The following is a 23681-nucleotide window of genomic DNA, read 5'->3' on the forward strand; positions in this document are numbered from 1 at the left end:
ATCATTGTGGGATTCTCTCCTCATCGCGTCAACACGGATATAGTGTTCTACCAATCGTGATTCATCATAAACCATTTTGTGATGTACAATAGTATAAGAATTGAATGTTGATACGTACCACGTATTTGAGATGTGTTTATAAGAGTAAAGCGTATCGCTGAGATAGTACGATGTAGCTGTTAATGAATGATATCCACCGTGTACTAATATACTACCAGTAACGGCATCATAAACACTCGAATGTCCATAACCTCCTTTCACTATTGCTCCATTTGTCACCGCTAAACTCCAGTTACCCCGATCTACAATGTTTTAGATAATGAAGATAGCTTTCAGATAATGGATTCATTATCAGTGACTCACTTAGGATATTTTTGAGTCCGTTGTTCCAAATACAAAGCATAAGCAAGATTCCTGGTATACAAATAAAGATGTGTGGATGAGATATCGTTGAACGTACCTATATTGAATTCTTGCACTAAGTTTGTATAACCGTAAATATGACTGTGACCGAATATAACGATCATTGCGTTCCCGATAAGATGTGCCGTGTGTCCAGCTACCGCGATTGGTAGATCATTCCCGCTACTCGAATTTAACTTCATCCACGTGTTTGACACCAAATCAAATCTCCATAATTCATTGGTTATATCACCGTTTATATTACCACCATACATATAAACCATTTTCTAAGAAAACGTGCAGATATGATAACGTTATTACTGCTCAATAAAATACTGTATCTATTATCAGCAAAATATGACTAAATACACTGGTATATGAAATACCGACAATATTGAAGATTTACAATGGGTTGCATTCACAAATTGAGTTGAAAAAAAAAGAATTTAAAGGGGATTATGGGGATTTGAGGGGGAAGCTGAGAATTTTAGGTTATTCTATCCCTTAAATTTCGATTTCCTGATTTATAAGTTATTTAAGGAACCATAGGAACCCTGAAAAAAAATCTGTTTTACTGAATTTTTCAGGGAGATTGGTCTTAACACATCTTCGATTTCATTTGAAATGAATGACACGATCTTCAATAATGTGGGAGTATTATACTACATATACTGTGACTAGTGTGAATCGATTTAATCAATAAATACCTGATTGAGTACGACTGTGTGTCCGTATCGAGATGCAGGCCAGTTTACCTCTTTTGATGCCAGGTTTTCCCAAACATGGTTCACAAAATTCAACCTAATTTTTTCAGTAAAAAATAAAGAATAAAATTGAAATCACTTCTATTTTCAGAGATTTTTTGAGAATTAATTAATGAGAAGATGACTATGTGGATAGTGAAAATGTTGAAATCAACCATTTTCTTTCCAAGTAAGGGATCTCATATAGGGCCTAGTTAGAGATAATCTACCTGTTAACTTGCAGTTTTTGATGTTCCTGGAATGTATAACCACCGAATACATACATCCACGATTGATACACGATACTTCGATGTGAAGCTGAACCTTCGGGAGGATGAATATTCTTAACAACGCTCCACGAACCCTCTCTCGTAGGAATACTACAATCATAACCTACAGCACAAAACACACCAGCACGACGATATCAGAAATCTGAATCTGTTTAAGTTTAATACAAAGGATTAAATATGCGGAGAATGAATGAATGAATTAGCAGTTTCATACCAGTAAAATCAGGTGAACAGTCACACTGCTGTTTGTTTGTATTACATGTACCATGTTGAGCACCTGTACAGTTATTAGGACAAACTGGTACATCACAGGACGATCCAGTCCACATCGAATCACATTGACACTGTTTATTACTGCATGTACCGTGACCAGAACAATTATTAGCACAACTATCGACACTGAAAACCAGAAATTACATTCAACTTTCCTAGTGAAAATTCAAATTCATTTGGTAGCATGTTTGTGAGAAGTTTTTTTGTTATTTCCTACATCAACTGAAGGAATATCAATTAGGGGGCATATAATTAACAGGTTTTTAAGCTTATTTCTCTCGATTAAAAGGAGAGAAGCCAAAAACTCAGTAACTACGGCTTGAACCCAATGAACCCAGGATTGACAAAGAGACCAGTAACCAATAATCACAACACTTCTCTCTCTAAAAACTCTTACATGTAAGATATATTAAATCCACTCATGTTATATGCAGCATCGCTGTAGAAATACAAATAAACACTTCCAGAATTAGTAGTTATCACTGGAAGAGTCTCATTTCCGCGCTGTTTCTTTAGGAGTCCACTAAAATATATCAAACCATACAAAATATTTCATTAGTAAATTCAATGCAGTCCCAAAACTACCCCGAGGTTAGTCGCTGATAGTTACAATTGAAATGATGTTTATACCTGTAAGCAGCAATCAATGGAGAATAAACAGAATTCCCATCGTAGATGAATAAATGATCCCACGCGCATTCAGTAGCAAAATGGTTGAATTTCAAATGAATCGTAGAATTCACTATTCCACTTTCTATTAACCACGTACATTTCTTATCTAAAGTGTAATTGCGCACGCCATCAACAATCACTCCAGTACTTCCGTTTAAACTAAAAATACAATAATATGACATCGAATAGGGGCTTCACTAGTTAGTCAACTTACCAATGGGTGAAAAACTAAACCACAGTCTGGTTTACTGACTCAGGAAACTTCCTTACTGTGTGTGGTATTGATATTGGGTAAATATCAAAAAACATTTATCATTGAAAGAAAGGGAAGATGTCATTTAGAAATTAAATCTTTTTAAATACGGGTATTTCTAAACATTTTTCCATTTTCAAATTCAAGTTCGAAATTCTAAGTTGTAAGCCTTAAGGGAAAATGATTTTGAGACGTAAAATTCCATCAATTATTTCTGTTTCAAATTGTCAGAGAAGAGTCAGTGGACAGGTGGAGGACTGAAGTCCTGTGTTCTCAAGCTCGTTGTACCCTTAAATGAAGACTTAAAACTAAAAGGCAATCAATTTGTAGAAACTGAAATATACTTACACAGTTCTACCAAAACAGTGATCGCAGTATTTACCAGTAACACCTGGATTGCAGATACAGCTTCCGTTTACACACTTTCCATAATGACCGCAGTTGACACCACTACTACCAGCACCACCAGCAGCAGCAGTAGTGCAGGAAGAATCTACCGCATTTACATACAATAATATACTAAATACTAGATAATAATCTATATATCTACAAGGAAATAATCTAAATTTCGACTTGTAATGGAGGAAAGCAAACACAGTGGCTGCCATTTTCATTTGGCAGCTTTTATCGCCATCTGGAGTCAGTCTCCTAAATCAGTTACTGTTGATAGGAAACCTTTCTATACATTATATAACTGTTTCTATCGCAATGATGTTATGATATGAAATCTGTAATTTGTAGTCTATCATAACTTAATTAAAGATTAAAATATTGGGATTCGACCTATCTTGTTCACCTAACTTTTTGCGAAGAAGTAGCTCTGCTGGTTATAATTGAGTCACCACTCTGTTACTAACCTAAACAAAACTTTCTTGAAATGTGTTAAAATCTCTTAAAATCGACACAAATTTCATACTTGTAAGTAATATTCGTGTGCAGAAAATATCTCCACGTTGTGCTTTTATTCTATTTCTAAAACCAGAGCAGCTGAAAGTAATGGGGAATAATTTGAAGCACTTTTTTAGCTTGATTTCGAGAAATGAATTTTCTGCAGGTTTTTGTAAATGTAGTCTGTAAATAAATGGCTCGGTGAATTATGCTAAAAAATATTGTGAAATTTATTGATTATGGATTAAGTTATCCCTATGATAGAACTGTAAATGTTGTGATCATTAACAAGACAAAATGATTGCCCAATAATATTGATTAGTGAATCAATAACCTAATCATTAATGCTGACCACCGCACCAGTATCGGCCGGTATTTGTTGATGACTCTGTCTGACTGTGAAATCTAGTAGGGATCGTACCTACACTAGATTGCACAGCGTAAAACGACTAGATTTCAAAATGTCTGTGGGATCAGATTCTGATTTCGACTTTGAGCTAAACGATAATGAAATAAAAGCGATGATGTTAGATTTTGATTCATCATCAGATTCTAATAAATCAGATTCTAATGAATCTGATACAGATTCTGATGATGTTGTTTTTGGTGGATCAAACAACGAACCTAAAACTGCGCGTAAATCTGGTGATTACTCGAAAATTATTTTGATTATGATTTATGGAAAAATACGCGTGAAGGAACGATTAGAATTTTTTCTTGTGAATTTCAGGTGAAATGGAGCTTGATTTCGATACGCCGTTTACGTCATCTCTGTCGCATAAAAGTCCGACCCCTCATCGATCTACGAAGACTACGTCGTTTCAGGATGAATTACGATCGACTCTTAAAGATCGTAAATCGCGAGGATTATCGTATGATTTGAGTGATGAGGATTCTGAGGATGAAGCACTCGCGAGTGATGATGGTAAACTGGTTTTCTATTTTCACCATTACGAGGAATGTATGCCATGGATATCATTGAGAGTCCCCCACAATTTTTTCTTACATTTCGGGTGGAATCCTTCCACCTAGCTTCAGAGTTAATTTGAAAATAAGTTACAGTTACAATAGTAGGGATGCTAAGTCATACCAGGAACCTCTCCTGAAGGGGTATTAAAAGAGGATAGGACAAAAACGGACAAAAGTTTCAACTGAGGAGAAACTCCAGAACTTATGTTCTTTAATATGCATGTTTGATTTTAATGTTAGTACAAGGATAAAGAATTGTACTATTTTCAAAGTCAAAACGATGGCTGATATCATAGGTATGGCTAAATGTTGGTTTGCCTATTAATGATGTCACATAACATTATGTTCTTTAATGTACGTTCCGTTTCTCCATGTATATTTTTTCGCAACCACTTCATGGAATCTCGTAAAACACCACTATTTAACTTATTACTTGCAGGTTTTTTTCTATGATTGTCAACGATTATCTTTTAGATCTTATGTCTCAATTCAATGTTACGATGAAAAATCAAAATCGTCCCGGATCAGCGAAACGCAGGGAAAATACAGCTTCACCGAACATTGACAGGAAGAATACAAGAACAGCTGAGGAGATCATAGCTGCCAGGTGAATAGTCTTATTAATTACTGGTTTCGTTTATGACTAACTTTATTAATGGTTCCAATATCTCTACTATTGTTACATTAACCACAGGCTCCAATTTTACAAAAAATTTTAACTCTAAAATCGGTTTAATTTCTTCATTCATCAATCAGTTAAACCGTTTAATGTGAAACTGGCTCTTTGTAAAATAACGGTATTTCTGAATTTTAATTTCTGTTCTATAACTTATCACTGGTTCAAACACTAAACAAGAGTCCTACGTTCCTATTCCCACAGTTGTGTCAGTTAAGATGCGACTCAGGACTTCAAAACAAACTACAGTAAATCTAGCCTAACTCGGCCCATGTCCGGTGAAGGCAAGGTTTACTGTATTTATTACTCCAGAGATTCAAATTTAACCGTATAATTTTGTTTGAATATATTTTTATGTTGTTTTCTAACATTATAATTTTTGATAACTGATCGTCGTGATTGGTGCAGAGAACATGAAGTTCCAATCAAACCTCCTCGCGGTCAAACCCAACCTATTGTTGAACATAAACCCTCGAAAGAGGAAATTATATTTGGTAACAAAGCTTCTCGATCTCCACAAAGGTATTGATCGTTTTTACTGGTTTATTACGAGAGAGTCACACGATTGTGAAATAGACTATAAATACGTGATCATTGATTCATTGATTTCAGACGAAGCCCTTCTTCACCTCTCCTCGTCAAACAGAAAAAAACATCATCGAGTATCGCTGATGAGGAAGACGACGATTCTAAAATACAAAAACCGTGGCAACCGCCGAGTTTCCGTAAATCACCGGTCGATGAATCGATGAAGAATTCTCCGGGCAGACGTACTCCGATTCTGGATAGTATCGACGAATCGCCGCGTCCGACTCCGAGACGAGCGTTATCAAAATCATCGTCCATGTACGTTCAACATAAATACAGGGTCCCTACGACTCCTTAGAAACTCCTAGAATGGAAAATATTTGTGCAGGTGCTTGAAACTCCTTTAATTTGAGAAATAAGGAATTAGATAGAAGTTGTACATTAGACTACACCTAAATCAATACAGTTAGAACCAGGATGTTTTTATTACTGTACCCTATTAGGCAGTTACCGAATGAGAAACCGAGTTAAGGAGTAAAGGATAAAAATTTGCTCACAATTCCACTGAATTGCCGGTTTACCAAGATAAACTACTGATTTGGGAGGAAGCTGCTGTAGTTGAGTTATAAAAGTGATGCTGACACTTGATTGAAATATGAAATGTTATCCTTTAAAACTCCTTGAAAACTCCTTTCATCCAGAAATGACTGATCAGTAGGGACCCTGAATCAACCTTTCGTTTAATGTTTGTTCAACGACTGCTTTTACTGAATTGTTTTATTCTAAATTTGCAGCAATGAAAGCGATGAACCTCGAATAAAACCACGTCGTTTAAAACAAGACGAGCGAACCAGACCAGTTTCAGACAGAACATCAAAATCACCATCTCCCGAAGGGTTTAAACGAGCCAGTTCTAATGAATCACCGTCTACTGAAGTGCTGAAACGAACCAACTCGAATAGATCACCATCTCATGAGGGTTTTAAACGAACCGGTTCTAATGAATCACCGTCTACTGAAGTGCTGAAACGAACCAACTCGAATAGATCACCATCTCATGAGGGTTTTAAACGAACCGGTTCTAATAAAACGCCATCTCCAGATATATTCAAAAAGTCGGGAGGAAAACATTCATTTCTGGACGACAGCGATGAAGAGGAGAAAAAATATCCACCTATTAGAGGTAAATATATACAAGTGTATTTACAGACAAGTTAATTTAGAGGGACTTAAAGAGTGAAACTTCGCTTTGTAAAACTGGGTGTTTATTGTATTTTTAAGCTCGAAGCAGCCGCTTGAAAGATCAGAAAAAATCGACCGATGAAAAAGAGAAATCCGAAAAGAAAGAAACGAGTATCTTAGATTTGATCACAGGGGGCGGAGCGGTAGACAAAGAGAAATCAAAAACGCAACAGAACGAAAAACGGCAACCGAAACCGAGGAAACAACATCTCGTAAAAGCTGCTTCTCGTGATTCTATATCCGAAGAGATCGGTATGTTTGAAAATAGTAAAACCTATTAATTCTGGAGCATTTGATGAGAACTTAACCCTTTCAGTGCATCTGCATATATAGGTGTTCTCCTTTCCTAGTAGTCTACGCTACATCGCCGTGTATTGATGTAAAAAGTAATAGTTGTTATCTGTATTAAAAGATGGCAGCACCTGTCAAACATAGTGAATTGAGTAAAAAACGATCTTTAGCACACTAGGGTGAAATATTTTTTTTGTAAATTTTCAAATTGTGTCCAGCAATTTTGGGTCTTAATTAGCATTTTGGATCTGGGTTAAATACTGTATTGAATCAATATTTATAGATAAACACCGATCCCGAAGCACGAGTCCGGTAAAAGATGATGGTCGTAAATCGGGTCAAAAGTCACCATTTTCCCGCGCCTCTTCGAAATCTCCGTCAAAACACGACAGCCGACCGTCTTCGCAAAGATCGTCCCCGAAACCACGCAGTCCGAAACAACGTCCGATTACTCCGACCCGTTCGAGTCCGTTTAAACAACGCGACGAACCTAAAGACCGCGGCGATTACCGATCTAGAGATTCAGCGCACGAAGAAGATGCATCGTCGTTGTGTCAGGAGGTGAAGGAAGATCCCGATAGAGAAAAATGGGTGTCGCAAAATTCAACGGATGATTCGAGACAAAAACAAGACAATGATAAAGAGTGAGTTTTAAATATGATATTTAAACAAAAATATCAAATATGTGTCGATTAATTGCAATCATTCGCGATTTCGATTTGCAGGAATAAACCACAGAGGAGAGTTCGTCAAGAAGCCGATGACGCAATCGACGCTATCGCCCATGACAACGAGAAAACAATGAGATTTATTGATCCAGCCGATCAGTCGTCGAAGTAAGAAAAACTTCTTGAAAACTGATTATAAACATTGAACGTCAGATTTACTATTGATTTCGATCGATTACTTTTTAGAGACAAGAAAAAATCTGAAATAAAAGAAAAAGATAAAAAGCATCGACCGAAGCCTCGCTACGGGAGACCATTACAATCAGATTCACCTCCGGACTCGGTGAGGAGTTACGACAGCGCTTCATCTATACGACAATCGATATACGACGACTGGTATAAACAAAAACTAGCTAGAACGAAAAACGAATTGAAAGAGAAGAAACACAGGGAAAAAGAGGAAGAAGAAAGAATTCAGAAAGAAAAAGACGATAAACTGAAAGAGAATGAATTGTCTTATAAAGCGTGGATGTCTCAACGTTCGGAGACGTGGGTGAAAGATCGTAAAGCCGAAATGAGAAAATCATTAACGCAAGAAAAACGAAAACAACAAGAAATCGATGAGAAAAAGAAGGAAGCAGATAAGGTACGTTTTACTACGTGTAGATCATGTTTCATGTAACTGATTCTCTCAGATTATTGTGTACTCCCGACGAAATTTGTCCTCCAATCGTATTGATGTGATGAATTCAATTCTTTCCAGACATTCAAAATGTGGAAAGAAAGGAAAGATGAAAAAATCCGAGAAAAGGTTAAAGACATTAAGAAAGAAACGAAAAATAAAGAGGAAGACCTGAAAGAAACTGAACAAATGAAAAGATCAGAAAGTGCCAAGGCGTTTGAAAGCTGGTAAGAAATCTGCAAATCTTATACTGTTTACTCGTTTATGGAATGGATTTTAAAATTAGAAGTACGGATTTATTTCCAGGAAATCGAAGAAAGACAGTTTAATAAAAACACAAGTGAAGGAAGAACACAAAAAGAAAAGGATGGAAAAGAAATATCTGACAGAAGAGCAAAGTAGGAAAGATTTGGACGCAAGTGATTCCTATGAGAAATGGATACAGAATAAGGTGAGCTGAATAATCAGTGTTTAGTAGAAACTCTTCTCTTCTTTTCCAATTGATTCATTCGCTTATTATCTTCATTGATTGTTTTCAGGAAAAGCAGAAACTGCAACGTTCGAGATCACGGACGTCCTTGGATGATGAAACGCGTCCAGCTTGGAGTCCAGCGAGTAAAACAATACCTCGAGGTCGTTGAGTAAAACATGATCGTTGAATTCAATTCCTCTGTTAATAGTATATATGAATACACGTAGTAATGGCTGCTACTTTGTGTTGTACGAAATCTTTTTTTTTATTTGTACAAATTCCGTCCATTTACATTCAAGTAATTATGTTGCAGAATCAATTCATTTAAAGGTTTCATTGAATGAATGTTATTCAGATTTAGTATTTGTCTCTATGAAACATGTGGCTTGCACCTGTAATAATTTAGATGTTCACATTCGAGGTTCAGGCTATTATTAGTTTTAACTATAAAATCTATGTAGACGTATCAAATATTTTGGAACTTTTAATACTAAACAATTGGGAATTTCATGGATCGTATTGGTGCTAATTTGATCTTGAAGTTGAATGTTTTTCACAATGAGCCTCGATTTGTTGTAGATTTATCAATAAAACAATGATATTCTAATATCTCTGTCCTGTGTTTAATTATATGCGGTATATACTGTTTAGAGGATAAAAGGAGTAATCGAAGGATCCTTGTTTTGACTACAACTACACAGATATTAAGTAACAAAACAATTTATTTTGCTTATAGCAGCACATGAAACAGTCTACAGAAATACAGAGAGGATTCTCAAATAATTCAATACATTATCAGCAGCGTAACATCTTCAAACAACTGTCGCATGTGTCATCACTTCATTTCACCAATAATCGGTACATTATTATTATTTACTCACTCGCTATGAATCCAAGTATATCATTTAACAAACGATAAAACATGAAACAACATCATTCATTATTATGTTTTTAATACATACATTCAAACCTGCTTAATTCAGATTTCTATACATGAATCTATGTAAAATATGATGTTTAATCCAAATTTCTGATCGGTTTCTCAATTGATCTGAATTAAGCAGGTTCTAATACATCTGAATTACATACAATACACTGAGTGTTATTTAGAGCTGTTGTACATGAACAGTATGTAACTCAATTCCAGCAGGATTGTGCAGTAATGAAGTGCTACGATTCTCTATTTGTCCGTTTCGCTGATGTCCGAAATCGAATTTGATCCGTAATTCTCCGATGTGAGACTTTGGTAGAATATCCGGAATCCACTCGATAATGAATGGAGTCGCTTCCTTCTGATCGGGTGTCATCATTCCTGAAATACATATTCAAAATTAAATCAGCAGTTGAGTCTCTGTCTACATCACTGATCATCCCACAATAACGAAGCCAAGATTGAAAAATCTACGTCTAAACTCTTCTAAAAATCTCGTCTTATCTACATCACTGATTTTTTAGTTTTCAACTAAGCGTGAGTTGTCATCATTGACCTTTAAATATAATTCTGGTGTAAGAGAATCCAAAACTCCCTGATTAAATCATAAGATATCTTCAGTGGGGGCTTTTCTTTTCGAGAAGTTGCCACTCGTTACCAGCAAGAGTGAAAGACACCAAAATTCAAATTAATCTAGTTTGACGAAAAAAAGTCAGAATTCCTGATTTTCCTTGCAGGGAAAAATAAATTTGGAATTCCCCGATCTGAGCTTAGGATGTACGTACCGACTTTAAGGAATGTTCTCAGTTCAAATGGTCTGATTGGAAGCTGATTCTTTCCTCGGACCGTGTCTTCGACACCGTCGATCACTTTATCGTACAGATCGTAAGTTCCGTCTCTATTCTCGATGAAACTACGCGTCACGTCAAGCGGCATCTGGAAAATATTCATCATTAAATATCAACAAACGTTTCAAAGTTAAAATATCAGAATTAGAAGACCGCGCTTGCCTAGGATCTCGTGGGACCCCGAGGTTAGTGCAGTCTACTGTAGAAGAATCAATACTAATACATACCATAGCTGTATCAAAGATTCGTTTGACGTGTAATATATTAGTAATATGCCACGTGTATTTAGTGAATGTACCGAGAGGTAGCGCATCTTTTCGAATGAAACCGGTCGTAGAATTAGGCAATCTTTTTTTCTTTTGGCCGCTGGAGATTCTCTGCTGTAGACAATCGAAGAATATCTGAGGTGCGTGAAACACCAATGGTTCCGGATTGCCTGCACGAATAAACACAATACTGCTAATAAAAAACAGGCTAAAAGTTATATGAATAGAGTAGACTTCACTACTGAGACTGCTGTAAATTTTTCCACAGGGTGGCCACCTTTATTTGACATACTTATCCCTGACTATCCCCTGACATGCACGTTGTTTTCCTTGATTCGATTTGCTGGGAATCCAATCAATCAACACAGTCAACAAATACGTAAGACATATACAGTAAGCTAGTAATCTCAAATTCCCCCAACTTTTTTCCCTGATTTTGAGCTTTTTAACAAAATTCCCTGACTTTTTTTAAAAGAAATGGCAATTCCCTAATTTTCTGTGATTTCTAGGTACATAAGTGGCCACCCTGTTCCAGTTGAGAATCAGTGAAATTAAAGGTTTTTCAACAAATATTTTTGTAAAATTCTTCAAATTTACCGGCACCGAGAAGAGGACAGTCAGTTTGGATCAGTGATATTTACCATCAAATTGATAATGCATCGTTTGATTGATTCTTTCTGTAATACTCGCCAACCATTGGACAAAATCCAACTGAACACAATTTTCATCTATAGCTGTGTTACCTACAATACAAACAATCTTAAAAATAAAACGATTATTCAAAATATGAATAATCTCATCAGTATTGCACACTACGCACCTAGTTTTTTCTGAATGATGCCCGGTTTTCCGGTGGTATTAGACTTTATCGGACTCTTCTTGCTACCACCGTCCTGTAGAGTTAGTAACGCGCTGCTTGCTTGAGCTTCAAATCAAATAACATTAAACTAATTACAATTCTATTCACATTCATCGAGTCTCAGAGCAATGGGAACTATACATATTTCACGTTTTTGACCAAATCAATTTGATTAAAATTCAGCTGAGTGGCCACCTTCTACTCATTTACAAATTCCCTGAGATTCCCTGATTTGATTAAGTCATAACACAAAATACCCTGAGTAAATCCAAGAATATTTTGTTTTAACATACTACAATTTGTTCACTTTTTATGAATCATGTTTTGATTAAGAAAAGCATGGTCAATAACATTCAAATTCCCTTTTCTAGGTTTTTTTGCCAAATTTGTCAAATTCCCTGAGTTTTCCAGGTTTTCTACACCATGTGGCCACCCAGTTGACGAGAAGCTTACCCATAGCAATATCATCTTTCTTCTGTCTCTTAGATTCAGGTGGAGCTAACAGATCATCTTCTATGACGATCTCGACCTGTTCGGCTTCTACGGTTTCTTCTCCAGTTGAACTATAGATAGCTATCACCTGATCGGTGTTATCGACAACTCCGTCTAACATCGGTATATCGATTGAAGAGTTCACTGATAAACAATTCTGAGCACCTGTCAGGCAGAAATAAAACTCTGTTTATTTATTTAACCAAAACGATCATCTGCAATTCAATTTACTAAGCACAATTCATCATAAGAAGTCGTCAACATATTATAATGATCATCCTGAACTACAACGTCCAGTGCTTTCCATATGCTGGGATTTTAAAGGGTCAACGTAACTTGAAGTAGCAAGGCTTTCAATCCCACCAAAAAAAAACGAAAAATTAAGCTAAATTTATGTGTAATCTTATATTTTTTACATAAGCTCATTTCAGAGCTATTATCAGCATAGCTGATTCTCAGAGGGGTGGATGTAAAAATGCTGCCCCTCTAAAACCTGTTGCCGAGAACGCTGGATGTTTTAAGCGAGTTTAATCCTAATATCAAATTGAACACTCATCATATACGTACCAGTATCTAGAGTTATGTAGTACGAAAATTCAGTAGCTAGTTTCTCATCACTGGCGAACGCACAAATACAGGCGTAAAAATGAACACAACGCCGCAATAATAAATCATCTCTAGACAACGGTGTTTGACCAGCTGCGAGAACCGCTCCGGAACGTGGGTTATATAACTGTAACGAAACAAACAAACCCAGAATTACTAGGATCGATAGAATGAAGACTCGGATATCCCACCAGATGGCGTGCACATCAAACGGATGACTTGTTTCAAAATTAGTTCATTTTCAATTAATTCTCATCTAGATTCTTAGCCTCTCACATCAAAAACAAAAACTGTGGATTGTGAGGTCATTGAATGTGATTAACCCTTTCACTTCCAGATAATTGTGCAAGCCTTCTACCAGATGGGTAAGACTAAGAGCTTATTATTGATGATGCATGTCAGGCTATGTGGTGAGGCTTATACAGCTGGATATGAACTACAATGAAAGAAGACAGTCTTCTGCTAATTCAGAAAACCTATGTACAGTAGTATGCTGCGCTGTACTCATATACACAGCCGATATTTACCACTGAAATTTAAATAGACAAAATTAGCGAATTTCAGTCTCTATTGGTAGCGAAAACAGACAAATTCAAACTTACTTTAAATGCTTTACAACTACATTGAAACTTGTATTCAGCCTCAGATCTGTTACGTTGAGTAGAGAAGAACGCGCAATGTAAGAATCCGAGCGGTTGTTTAGGATTCGCCTTACATTTCACGGCCATTATATTTTTAGTAACACGTTGTACTAACGGTCCCGTAGTCTCGGTCGCTAGAAGCCAAATCGCTTGTTTAGTTTCACTAGAAACGAGCAACGAATTGAGCACGGAATTTTTCAACGTTAACGGTACCGCTTCCTCGGAACAGCCTATAGCCGCTTTAATATGATTACAGGGTTGAGTGTCGGTATTTCTACAGCACGTGTCGACGTAGCATCGCGCCGCGTGTGACAGGATGTTATAATCGACAGTCTCCGCGGGATTTCCCTCCAGATCCTGTACGAGGGGTAGCTGTACAAATCCTCGATAGTCCGGACCACGGTCTCTGAGTCTGACTGAAAACACTTGCACGGTCGAACCGGTGACTATTTTCACAGCCTCCGCGCTGTGACCTTTTTTCTTGGAATCTCTGTCTTTAAAGATGGCGTTGCACGTTTTATTTTTACAGCTTATTCCTCGTGTTCCGTTGTACGTACCACATTTCGGACATTTTCGGACCCCTCTCATCGTCGGTTTTCCTAAATCACCGAATAAAGCTTTCAGTTTATCGGGGGTATAACTCGTACTACTACCGCCGGCAGCAGCTGCAGAACTACCCGAACTCATCGTGTCAACTTTAACCTCTGAAAAACAGCAAATAGATTATAATTTCATTAAATCAGCGATATTAATGGCAACTGCTGGGGCATCTTTCCACGACAGGGATTCGAACCTGATGGCATCGAGATTCACCACAATATGAAACGCAAAATGTCATCCTTGAAATTTAATCGGATTAACGCTGGGTAATCTTATTTGGTGCCGCTGGTTTTTACTTGCAGCAAACCTGAGCACCCGATCTAGCGCGACAGGGGGTCGTGCCATGAGTATAGCAATGCCATTACAGGTTTGAATCCCCGCCGCAGAGGGAGGATACTGCTGGCGGGGGCTGGTGTACTGTCTACTACAAGTCGACGATGTCCAGACTCCATCCAGTCCACAGGGCCCTCTCTCTGCTCTACTTTAGTCTGAATACCAATCATTGTTTATGTTACGGTCCTTCAATACAACCTACTTATTTTTTGTTTAAGAATGGAAGAGGATGATATTTTGCCGACGCATAATATCACCTGCATATGATACATTGCTCATTGCTACGATATAACATTGATTGAGTGATTGACACAAAAATCAATTTTTTCCGGCTGTTTCGAATCGGACGGAGACGAAGCATTGCCGTTTTGCTTTCGACATATTCAGACTACCTGAACACTGATTTGCAATGCAAATTCAAAATGAAAACTTTATTTTTTCACAGGATTGCATCTCATTCCCTACCCAGTAATTGAATTTCTGGGGTCGGTTGTTGTTGAATCTCCGCTGATTGCAGTAACTCCGCCATGACACCTTCCTCCGTGTATCTTCAACAACACCGTCTCTCATTGGTCGAATTCAAACATGTGACAATACGCGTCATCTGATTGGACGTCGTATTGATTGTAAACAAACGCACGTGCTCTAGTGGCACCAGTCGCGATGGGGTTCGAATCCTGGTGAGTATATGAAACCACCAGTTGGGTTCGAATCCATGTAAAATAGTGAGTTTATATTTTAACAGCCAGTTTAAAGATCAAGAATAAAATCAAACAGTTTTTCCAACAAATATTATAAAGAGTATGCAATTAACCGTAGGAGCCTATCATTCCAGCTCATATCATTCATTCTCCAAAAACAATGCCAAAAACTTATTTTGAAACCACAGGCTGTCAGCAGCTAGCCTCTTGAATAAAACGAACAACAATTCAATTTATAAATTTTATAGCACACTTTTTTATTTTATAAGCTCTTCATACATTTCATGTATTCATTACAGAATCGAGCGGAAACTGTTTCAGATTCCAATAATAGATTCATAGTGATAACAATCAATGCAGGGTAAAACACAACACGATTTATTCGTTTATTCAGGGAAGTGTTTGTTACACTTCCCTGGTTTATTGAATGAATCACGTCGAATGCCGAAATTACAGCATGAAATTGGCAGCTTTTTTATCTACAGTAACTGTACTTCATTTGAATCTATTGAATCATTTTATGAATCAAAGATAAAAACCTAACGAGGACAGTAATTAGGCAGGTGTGTCTCAATAAAAATAGGCTGCATTTTTACATTCATACAATCATTCACTCGTCATTCATAATAAACCCATAGAAAACAAGACTTGATGTAGTTTTTATGGGTTATATCACTCGGGAAGCAATCACGAGTGATGTGTCGAGTCAGTAGATTTTAGTTATACTGTTATACACTCACTCGTCAAGGCGAATTACAATGGCTCAATGAAAGAGTTCTAAAGAATATATCTTAGCATCTCGTAGTCCTAACTGTTGAATTTATAAACAAACCATTGATCTTAAGTTTTTTTCTACAAATTCGATTCAATCCATAAATAACATTTCAAAGATGATCAATTTTAGTTTGATAACAGCGGAGTGGTCGATCCTACAGCTAGAACTAAGTAGAAATCATCGAACATAAAAACTATCAATAACAAATACAATTCATTTCAGTTTATCACAAATATATCATAGACAGTAAAATGTGTGTCTCTCATGAAGAGAATTCCAGCTGAACCTCATTACAAAGAGCAGACTGGAAAATATGTTTGTTATAACCGATAGTTCACTGTTATATCCAGTGTGAGATTATCAAAATTATCCTATTTGGGATGAAATTCTAAGGTTTGTAATAAATGATAAATTGTAATATCCCAGGTCATCATAACGAGGTTCCACTGAAGCTAAAAGGGTTTGTAGCCCTTCTACCCTAGTGCCTGCCCAAATACATACTAATATGTGTTCCACAGTAGACTCCACTTGCTCAGATCTTGCAGGATGTTCTCCGAGGAAAGTAAATTCCAGTCGGTGTGACAATCGGTGGCTCACATGAACTGAAGAAGGAAAATCTTAAACATTTTGTTTTGGGCACGCAATAATCCACCCAAGGCTATGGGCGCTGTGGCAAGCAGAGTCTACAGTACTTGCGATTCATGGAACAGATTTCACTACAAGTACTTGTTTTATTTGCGATCATTTGAAAAATAATTTTCTAAAAATTCACACATTTACCCTAATTGTTACATTGACTTGACAACTGCAAGAATGCAACAGTCGTAAAGATACCAGAGCATCATCTTATCACATCGCATCATTGACATCGTTTCCTTAAACGCAAATCAACCAAGTTCTCTTGATTATTCATAGAACAATATTGCATCATTGCGAGATGACGCAATATTTTGTGTCATTTAATGCTGTTATCATATCGTATATTTTTGACACTTAACACGTCGAATCATTCAATTACTAGCAGGTAAGTACATCAGGTAATTACAATTATTAAAACTAGATAAATCAAGACCAACTTAAACTAAATATTGAAAGTGAATAAAAGCGGTTTGAATATCCTATCTCTAAACTGATCTTACACCAAATAAATAATTCATAGGTTTTATCTGGCAGTGCTTTTAAAATGTATAATAGTTCTTCAAATCGAATCCCTGAAGATTTTGTTTCATTAAAACAAAACATCTCAAGAGTACGTAATTACATCCGATATAAGTCGACAACAATTTCATTAATGATGACTTTAATCCCGGAGACTTTTAGTCAAACTCGCTGAAGTCGGTGTAATTGTGACGATCATTTCCGGTATGTCAAGGAATTATCCAAACGATAACTTGTACTTTGTAAATTGAATTGCAAATATAAATTGGGACTCAAAATAGAGATGACTTAAATGATGTGACGACCTCGACCGAGTTTGACTGAAGTCGTACATTACACTGAAGATTTCTGTATATGAAATGTATTAAACTCCTGATGTTAGTTAATTACGAACATAGATTTGGCAGTTATGTACGATTTACGTTGTAATACAATTAAAATCACTACTCGAAATATCATAAATATTTTCACAGTTATGCAAGTAACAACCTCGTTAAAGCTGCCATATACATGGAGAAGTTAGTTTATTATCTAGCGTCTTAAAGTCATGCAATGTGCTGCATTCATACATAACGCATTGTTGTTGTTGTTGTTGTTAGGTGGTTTATTCATTAACTAAAACAGTAATTAATTTCAGGCCAAATGATTAATTAAATTAGTAAAGTAAACCGTAAACTAATAATATTTACAAATATTTCTATACAGAAAATAAGACAGATGAAAATAAAAATTAAATACCCAATATACAAAATATTCAAATTAGACATGGGCGGGTATGATAGAATAGACTGACTTTCCCCAATTTTATCGGAAAAATGAGCAAATTGACTGGTTATCAACTAGGCACTAATGACTAGTACGTGTACACAGTGTTCATAGCTGATTGATCTTATCATGTTCAATATCAGTGAATAAAAGTCAGTTTTATAAATAATTGGAAATTTACAGAAACGAAGGAAGGGTTGAAACTAGTGATAACACAAATCAAGAGTTAAAACAATCTGAGGCTAAATTAGCAAAAAAAAACCAAAGCTAGGGTTCGTAAATTAAAAATATTCATACAGTAGACATAGACCCTGCTTGCCAAACAGAGTCCGGGGCACGTGATAAACTGAGGTAATCAGCTCCCTGGCAGGACACGCGATAAACCGAGGCAATCAGCTCCCTGGCAAACAGAGTCTACCAGATCTATCCTCCCCTTTACTCAAAGCAACTTAATGTATTTTTTTCTGTAAGTAACAAGTTTTTGAATTTTTTTTCTTTCAAGTTTTTTTGCTGGTTCCGAATTACGGTCTCATATCAACATCATCATCGTCACACAACTTAAACAAAGCGTTATCAAAATTCAAGCCTTCAATAAAAAACAACAAACGAAAAGTTTTTTCAGCCGATATCCGGTTTTCCGTAGCTATTCATCCATTATTTCAGAGAACTTCACTATTTTGGTTGAACCTGAAAAATTAACAATAATTCTTATGAGTAATTTTTCAAATAAACAGTTTCATAAATATTCAAAAAAAGATTTTCAATAATTTACCTTTTTCCTTCTCTTTCATGACACTGTCGAACGCTGTTGGTAAAAAAAAAAAGAAAGAAGAATAAGAACCAAGATAGAAATGCATTAAACAAGAAAACGCAGAAATATAATCAGAGAAAATTTATTGTTGCTCCAACTGCCTTGGAGATAATGTATTGGTTCCTTTAGACACAAGGCAGGTACGGAGTCTTATTGTTATTATGGGTCCAGTTAAACTGCTTGCCTCAGATCTCAGAGACCCATAAATTCTCTACGACAAATTCGGGAGTGTTCACACCAGGGACGGGTCGTTATCATAATGGATTAGTCAGAGTAATTGTAATATGTTCAGGACACGCAATTATCAGAGGCATTCTACTACAGGGTCAATTGAGTCTACTGTAGAGAACATCGGCTGCTTGTGGAATGAGCTAGAGATGAATGGCAGGTGACAGGAGAACATGGCAAAGGACCGTTGATGGTCTACGCTCTACCAAGATCGAAGGGATTGAATTAAAAAGAAAATACCGTAGAACGTACCTTTCATTAGATAGAATACTGTATCTTCAACATTGAAGCGTCCACGTGAATTTATACGATTTGGATCAGGTACGATTTCATTTTCTTCTACTATTTCCGGTTGTATTTCAGCAGCAGCAGCAGCAGAATCAACACGCTCAGATTGTAGTGATTTGTCTGATCCGATGATCTGTAGATTGTCTATATTTTCACACGTTTCCGTCGGTTTTTCTGCGGCAGAATTCGACGTCGTCAACGCACGCATTAATTTCATTTGATCCATATTGTTTATCGGTCGTGGTTGACACAACGAAGGATAAAGACCATTTATTTGTGGAAGAGCTAATTTCTCATTTTTATGACGATCGATTTCCGATTCATCGTCATTTTTAACGCCGAAATCTTCATTCGATATAAACTGAAAGTTCTGCGTCGGTTCTATAACGGTCGGTTCTATAACCGAACCTATATTCGCGGTTTCGACGATGTCCTCATCGAAGTCGAAACCGAAAGTAATTCCCAGATCGCGCGGAGGTTCCATCGAATTCTTTCCGAGGAAAATAACGCCAGTATCTTTTGATTTTCCTTTCCGAATCGACGTTGTTTTCTTCTTAGTCACATTTTGTTTTTCGTGAACGCCGCCGCTCTGTTGGGTAGGGGGGGTACTGCCGGTAGGTCCGCGGCTGCTCCGTTGAGTAGGGGGGGTACTGCCGGTAGGTCTAGCGTTTTTGATAATAATCACACTAGATTCCGAACGTTCGCAGGCTATAGGTAACAGACCGGTGTCGCTAGTCGCGTCTGATTTCATCGATTCGTCGTTTATTCGACACTTTATTTCGCCGATTTCATTACTATCATTCTCTGAAGATTTACTAGAAACGTCATCGGCGGTCGTCGAGTGAGGAGGTGAAGAAGACGACGACGACGCCGCGATTGTTGCATAAGACTTCGGAGCAACGAATTTACGTAACTCGGATTCTCGCGACGGCGGATAATCGGTAGCGACCGGTTGTAAATTAACGATCTCGAATTCGTCGTCGTTCGACGGAGCGTTTCCCGTCGAATTACGACGACATTTCTCAGCGCCAGCGACGACGTGAACGAGAATATCGGATTTCATGTCGGTCCCCGAAGCGGGCAGACGATTATGTTGATATCTCGTATTATTATTAAACTGTGCCTGACCCGCGCCGCTCTCCTTTCCCGGAAACGGTTGAACCATCCACGATTTCGTCGTCGGTTTCTTATCGTTTTTAGCAGTAATGATTTTATGTTTCTTCTTCTTACTGACGACGGTAAAGTCGTTGTGAGCGCTGCTGCTGCTGCTGCTGCTGTAATCGCTCAATAAACTCGCCATGATCGCCATTTGATCGTCTTCGCTGACGCATCGTTTCGCGATGAAACTATTCCTCGAACTCGACCCCTCGACGACACCGCTCACTGACCCCTCGACTACACCGCTGCTATTAACATTGTTATTTTTGGTTTTAACGTCCGTGATTGATTTCGTCGACGGATGATCATCGTTAATTTGATGAATATCTTTCTCGGGTGTCGACGCGACGTTAGGTTTCTTGTCTTTATCCTTATTTTTGCGATTGTTTTTAACGCCGACAGAAGAGGAAGATGATGATGATGTATTTTCCGCGGTCGTACGATTGTTTGAAGAACCGTCGATAAATGATAACAAATCTTCGACGGTTTTATTACCACAATTTCCGGGCATATCCCCAGCTTTCACTAACGATTCCTGCTTCTTCTTTTTCGTGGGTTTGGTAGATTTTGATTCGGCAGAACTGTTGTCGCCATCCGATATAATACTTTGTTGACCAGAAGAAGAGAACTGCGGAATTGAATTAGGGAACAACGAATGACGATAATCGCCTTTCTTCTGCGCATTCAACTCTTCGAAACCTTGAGACATAGTTTTAGGGATACTATTCAGAATACGTGGATTTCCATTTTCATCGCAAGTATTTTCTTCATCACCTGAAAATCATCGAAAAAAAATTCGACAATTAAAACGACGAACTCTTATAAAAGAGTTTAATTCAATACAGTAAAACTCTGCTCAAGTCAGATCTTTTCGTACCATGGAATTTGACCATTTGAAAATTGGATTTTAAATTAATTATTTATAGGGACAGAATATTGTTCGACCGACAAACTTCTGATTCAGATCGGATAGATCCGATCAGCCTTGAGTCGAGTTGAGAGTCGCAATATTTTTCTTACCTTTAGGTTTTTTCTTCTTTTTCTTTTTTGTCGTTTTTCTAAACGAGTCTTGTATATCCGACGAGCTGTCCGTTTTGGAAGATGATAAACCCGACAACGTTGACGTACCGATAGGATTTTGCGATTTCGAAGGTAGAAGATCTACAGCAGACTGAACCATCTTATTTAAGTTAAGAGGATCCTCGAACGGCGGAGATTGGCAAAGTTTCCGATCATCATTTCGACCGATTGAACGAAGACTCTTCCGCAAATGCGGAGAAGTCCTTAAATCCAAATCCGGATCGGACTTCAAATTAAACTTCACGGTAGAATCGACTTCTGACGACGACGTGAAATGCGAATTTTTCACCGCCGAATAATTCCGCCGCGTTTTACGCTTATCCGCGAATTGTCTTTTATTTTCGGACGAGAAACCGTCGCTGTCGTCTTCGATGACGTCGATTACCTCGTCGTAATTCCCGTGATACGGACCGTCGTTTATTTCATAACTGCAAAACGTTTTCATTTCCGTTCCCTCGGACGACGCGGATCGATCGAGTTTGATTCGCGAGCTCGATTCACGCGGTGATTCGATATCGGAATCGTCGGCGTTGAACGCCGCGTCGTAAGCGCTGTCGTTATTGATGATAATTTCGTCGTTCGTCGTCCGTCCGAACGTCTTTTTATTGTCGTACGCGGGAAACGCGCGTGAATTCTGTCGGAAATTATGAAACATTCCCGGACGTTCATCGCTATCCTCTCCGTACATCATTCCTCCTCCGCGGATATCGCTGTGTTGTTCGACTAAAGCGTTGAATTTAAAACGCGCCGAATTTTGCAATTCTAGATTTTCTAAATGCGTTTTAGACGTTTCTATCGTCGGTTCTATATCATCGTTATCATCGATGTATTTCAGATTATTCGCGAACTGATTCAATTGAGAATTTGACATGGCTTCAGAAATTCATCGCGACCAATATTTCAATTGAAACTATTATTCCACCATTTTCGATCTAAAATCGTGAAACCTGCAAAGATAAAAGACAGATAAATAATCAATAATCCCATAATTAATCTTAATCCGATCATCTACAGTCACTTCATTCTCAGAGAGGCTCAATTTTGGAAGTGAGCTGGTAACCGGTGGTTACTAGATTTTCTGTTAAAACCTGAAATGAAACTCTCCCAACAGGATAAAAGTCTGAAAGATGTTTCATTTAATCCTTTCCTGTGATTTCTCAACAAGAAACTTAAATCAAAAGCAAACTGGGAAATCATCCAATTCTGACCCGGTGGGATACTGACAATGGACGATCTTGTATCCTGAGAAGATACTCTCTAGAATCTTATCGATCGAGATTCGCGTTTTCAAATAAACTCTTCCAATCTTTGCAGACAGTAAAGTGCTGAACTCTAAATACCAACTACCATTAAATGGAAGGTGGAATTTCAGTCTATGATTGCAAAATCATTGAAGAATGAAATCTATGGTATATGATTCTGATGATTTCAAGATTTTTTCTAAATCTCATGTTCTGAGAAACAGTTGTAAGCTCATATTTAAGATTGAGGAGGAATCCTTCATTATCTTCTACCTAGGCCTACACTACCGAGAATCAGTTTCAAAAGCTAAGAGAATCCATCCAAATCTATTCGTAATTTCATGTTTGTATCTAAATAACTAAAATTCGTTTAAAACATCGAAATGAGAAAAATAATCGTATTTTAGGTCAAATGTCAAATTATGCCATGATGACTTGGCTTATTCAATTTAAAATATTCCTACCCACGTTTCAGACCCATTTCCAGCCTCCTATCATATATTTCTTACCCATTAATAGTTAGATTTACGAAGTAACATCTTAAAATTAATTCAAGCGATGCCAATAGTACCAATATCGCTCACGACAAGCAAATCGTGGAAAATATTTCATGAAATTACACGCCCAATGCTCAGGGTCAGTGACACGACAATATGCGCGATTTAAGTTACCTTATTCAAGCCGTCTCGTACCAGACTCGACTAATTAGACTTGTTGTTATATCTGTTCGTATTTTGGAGAGGATTCGGGCGAGGTTTCTGTTGTAAAAGTCTTTCTAAAATGGGATCAAATTTTCCAAAATTTCACCAAAAATAAATTCCTAGATTTGAGTTTCTCACACAATTTTGGCG

At 37.3% G+C, this 23681-nt stretch overlaps 4 protein-coding genes across 5 annotated transcripts in view; 1 reads left to right on the forward strand and 3 right to left on the reverse strand.

The window, feature by feature from the left end:
• The window catches only part of LOC141898568 (attractin-like protein 1), a 9929-nt gene extending 6687 nt beyond the window's left edge, over nucleotides 1–3242 (reverse strand). The window contains exons 1-8 of the mRNA XM_074784541.1: nucleotides 2982–3242; nucleotides 2339–2539; nucleotides 2106–2231; nucleotides 1650–1834; nucleotides 1376–1538; nucleotides 1110–1203; nucleotides 461–689; nucleotides 119–302 (exon numbers count right to left, since the gene is read on the reverse strand). Of these exons, the coding sequence (XP_074640642.1) occupies nucleotides 119–302; nucleotides 461–689; nucleotides 1110–1203; nucleotides 1376–1538; nucleotides 1650–1834; nucleotides 2106–2231; nucleotides 2339–2539; nucleotides 2982–3241 (1442 nt within the window). The 5' untranslated portion in view covers nucleotide 3242. The remainder of the gene's footprint in view (nucleotides 1–118; nucleotides 303–460; nucleotides 690–1109; nucleotides 1204–1375; nucleotides 1539–1649; nucleotides 1835–2105; nucleotides 2232–2338; nucleotides 2540–2981) is intronic.
• Nucleotides 3243–3485: 243 nt separating this feature from the next.
• On the forward strand, nucleotides 3486–9612 carry LOC141899317 (uncharacterized). 2 transcript variants are annotated; one of them, XM_074785555.1, is made up of 13 exons: nucleotides 3486–3551; nucleotides 4252–4446; nucleotides 4965–5097; nucleotides 5575–5688; nucleotides 5779–6012; nucleotides 6489–6877; nucleotides 6976–7188; nucleotides 7511–7871; nucleotides 7953–8063; nucleotides 8142–8541; nucleotides 8659–8804; nucleotides 8884–9028; nucleotides 9117–9612. In XM_074785555.1, exons 2-13 carry the CDS (start codon nucleotides 4257–4259, stop codon nucleotides 9216–9218), a joined length of 2538 nt encoding a protein of 845 aa, XP_074641656.1. In that variant the 5' UTR covers nucleotides 3486–3551; nucleotides 4252–4256; the 3' UTR covers nucleotides 9219–9612. The 2 variants fall into 2 exon arrangements, with proteins under 2 accessions (XP_074641656.1, XP_074641657.1); XM_074785556.1 differs by lacking the exon at nucleotides 5575–5688.
• A 141-nt stretch (nucleotides 9613–9753) lies between these two features.
• On the reverse strand, nucleotides 9754–15160 carry LOC141899305 (uncharacterized protein C2orf42-like). The gene is made up of 9 exons (XM_074785527.1): nucleotides 15091–15160; nucleotides 13654–14396; nucleotides 13013–13178; nucleotides 12407–12610; nucleotides 11915–12019; nucleotides 11736–11837; nucleotides 11056–11264; nucleotides 10766–10916; nucleotides 9754–10361 (listed from the first exon to the last, which is right to left on the reverse strand). The coding sequence occupies exons 1-9, from the start codon at nucleotides 15152–15154 to the stop codon at nucleotides 10156–10158; spliced, it is 1950 nt and encodes a 649-aa protein (XP_074641628.1). The 5' UTR covers nucleotides 15155–15160; the 3' UTR covers nucleotides 9754–10155.
• Nucleotides 15161–15577: 417 nt separating this feature from the next.
• Nucleotides 15578–23655, reverse strand: LOC141899552 (uncharacterized). The gene is made up of 5 exons (XM_074785924.1): nucleotides 23502–23655; nucleotides 21530–22536; nucleotides 19316–21283; nucleotides 18797–18829; nucleotides 15578–18711 (listed from the first exon to the last, which is right to left on the reverse strand). The coding sequence occupies exons 2-5, from the start codon at nucleotides 22458–22460 to the stop codon at nucleotides 18668–18670; spliced, it is 2976 nt and encodes a 991-aa protein (XP_074642025.1). The 5' UTR covers nucleotides 22461–22536; nucleotides 23502–23655; the 3' UTR covers nucleotides 15578–18667.
• Nucleotides 23656–23681: the final 26 nt, after the last annotated feature.

This window comes from Tubulanus polymorphus, chromosome 2 (genome assembly GCF_964204645.1).
Source record: "Tubulanus polymorphus chromosome 2, tnTubPoly1.2, whole genome shotgun sequence".
Classification (NCBI taxonomy): domain Eukaryota; kingdom Metazoa; phylum Nemertea; class Palaeonemertea; order Tubulaniformes; family Tubulanidae; genus Tubulanus; species Tubulanus polymorphus.

Bases quoted from the DNA above. Each gene is read 5' to 3' on its own strand.
- LOC141899552 (XM_074785924.1), bottom strand. From the start codon at position 22,460: ATGTCAAATTCTCAATTGAATCAGTTCGCGAATAATCTGAAATACATC. The intron at 21,284-21,529 runs GTAAGAAAAATA...GATGATTTTCAG, and splicing joins AAAGAAGAAAAAACCTAAAG to GTGATGAAGAAAATACTTGC. The intron at 18,830-19,315 runs GTACGTTCTACG...TTTTACCAACAG, and splicing joins AGTATTCTATCTAATGAAAG to CGTTCGACAGTGTCATGAAA.
- LOC141899317 (XM_074785555.1), top strand. From the start codon at position 4,257: ATGGAGCTTGATTTCGATACGCCGTTTACGTCATCTCTGTCGCATAAA. The intron at 7,189-7,510 runs GTATGTTTGAAA...CAATATTTATAG, and splicing joins TTCTATATCCGAAGAGATCG to ATAAACACCGATCCCGAAGC. The intron at 7,872-7,952 runs GTGAGTTTTAAA...TTCGATTTGCAG, and splicing joins AAACAAGACAATGATAAAGA to GAATAAACCACAGAGGAGAG.
- LOC141899305 (XM_074785527.1), bottom strand. From the start codon at position 15,154: ATGGCGGAGTTACTGCAATCAGCGGAGATTCAACAACAACCGACCCCA. The intron at 12,611-13,012 runs GTACGTATATGA...TCTGCCTGACAG, and splicing joins CTACATAACTCTAGATACTG to GTGCTCAGAATTGTTTATCA. The intron at 12,020-12,406 runs GTAAGCTTCTCG...TTTGATTTGAAG, and splicing joins GAAAGATGATATTGCTATGG to CTCAAGCAAGCAGCGCGTTA.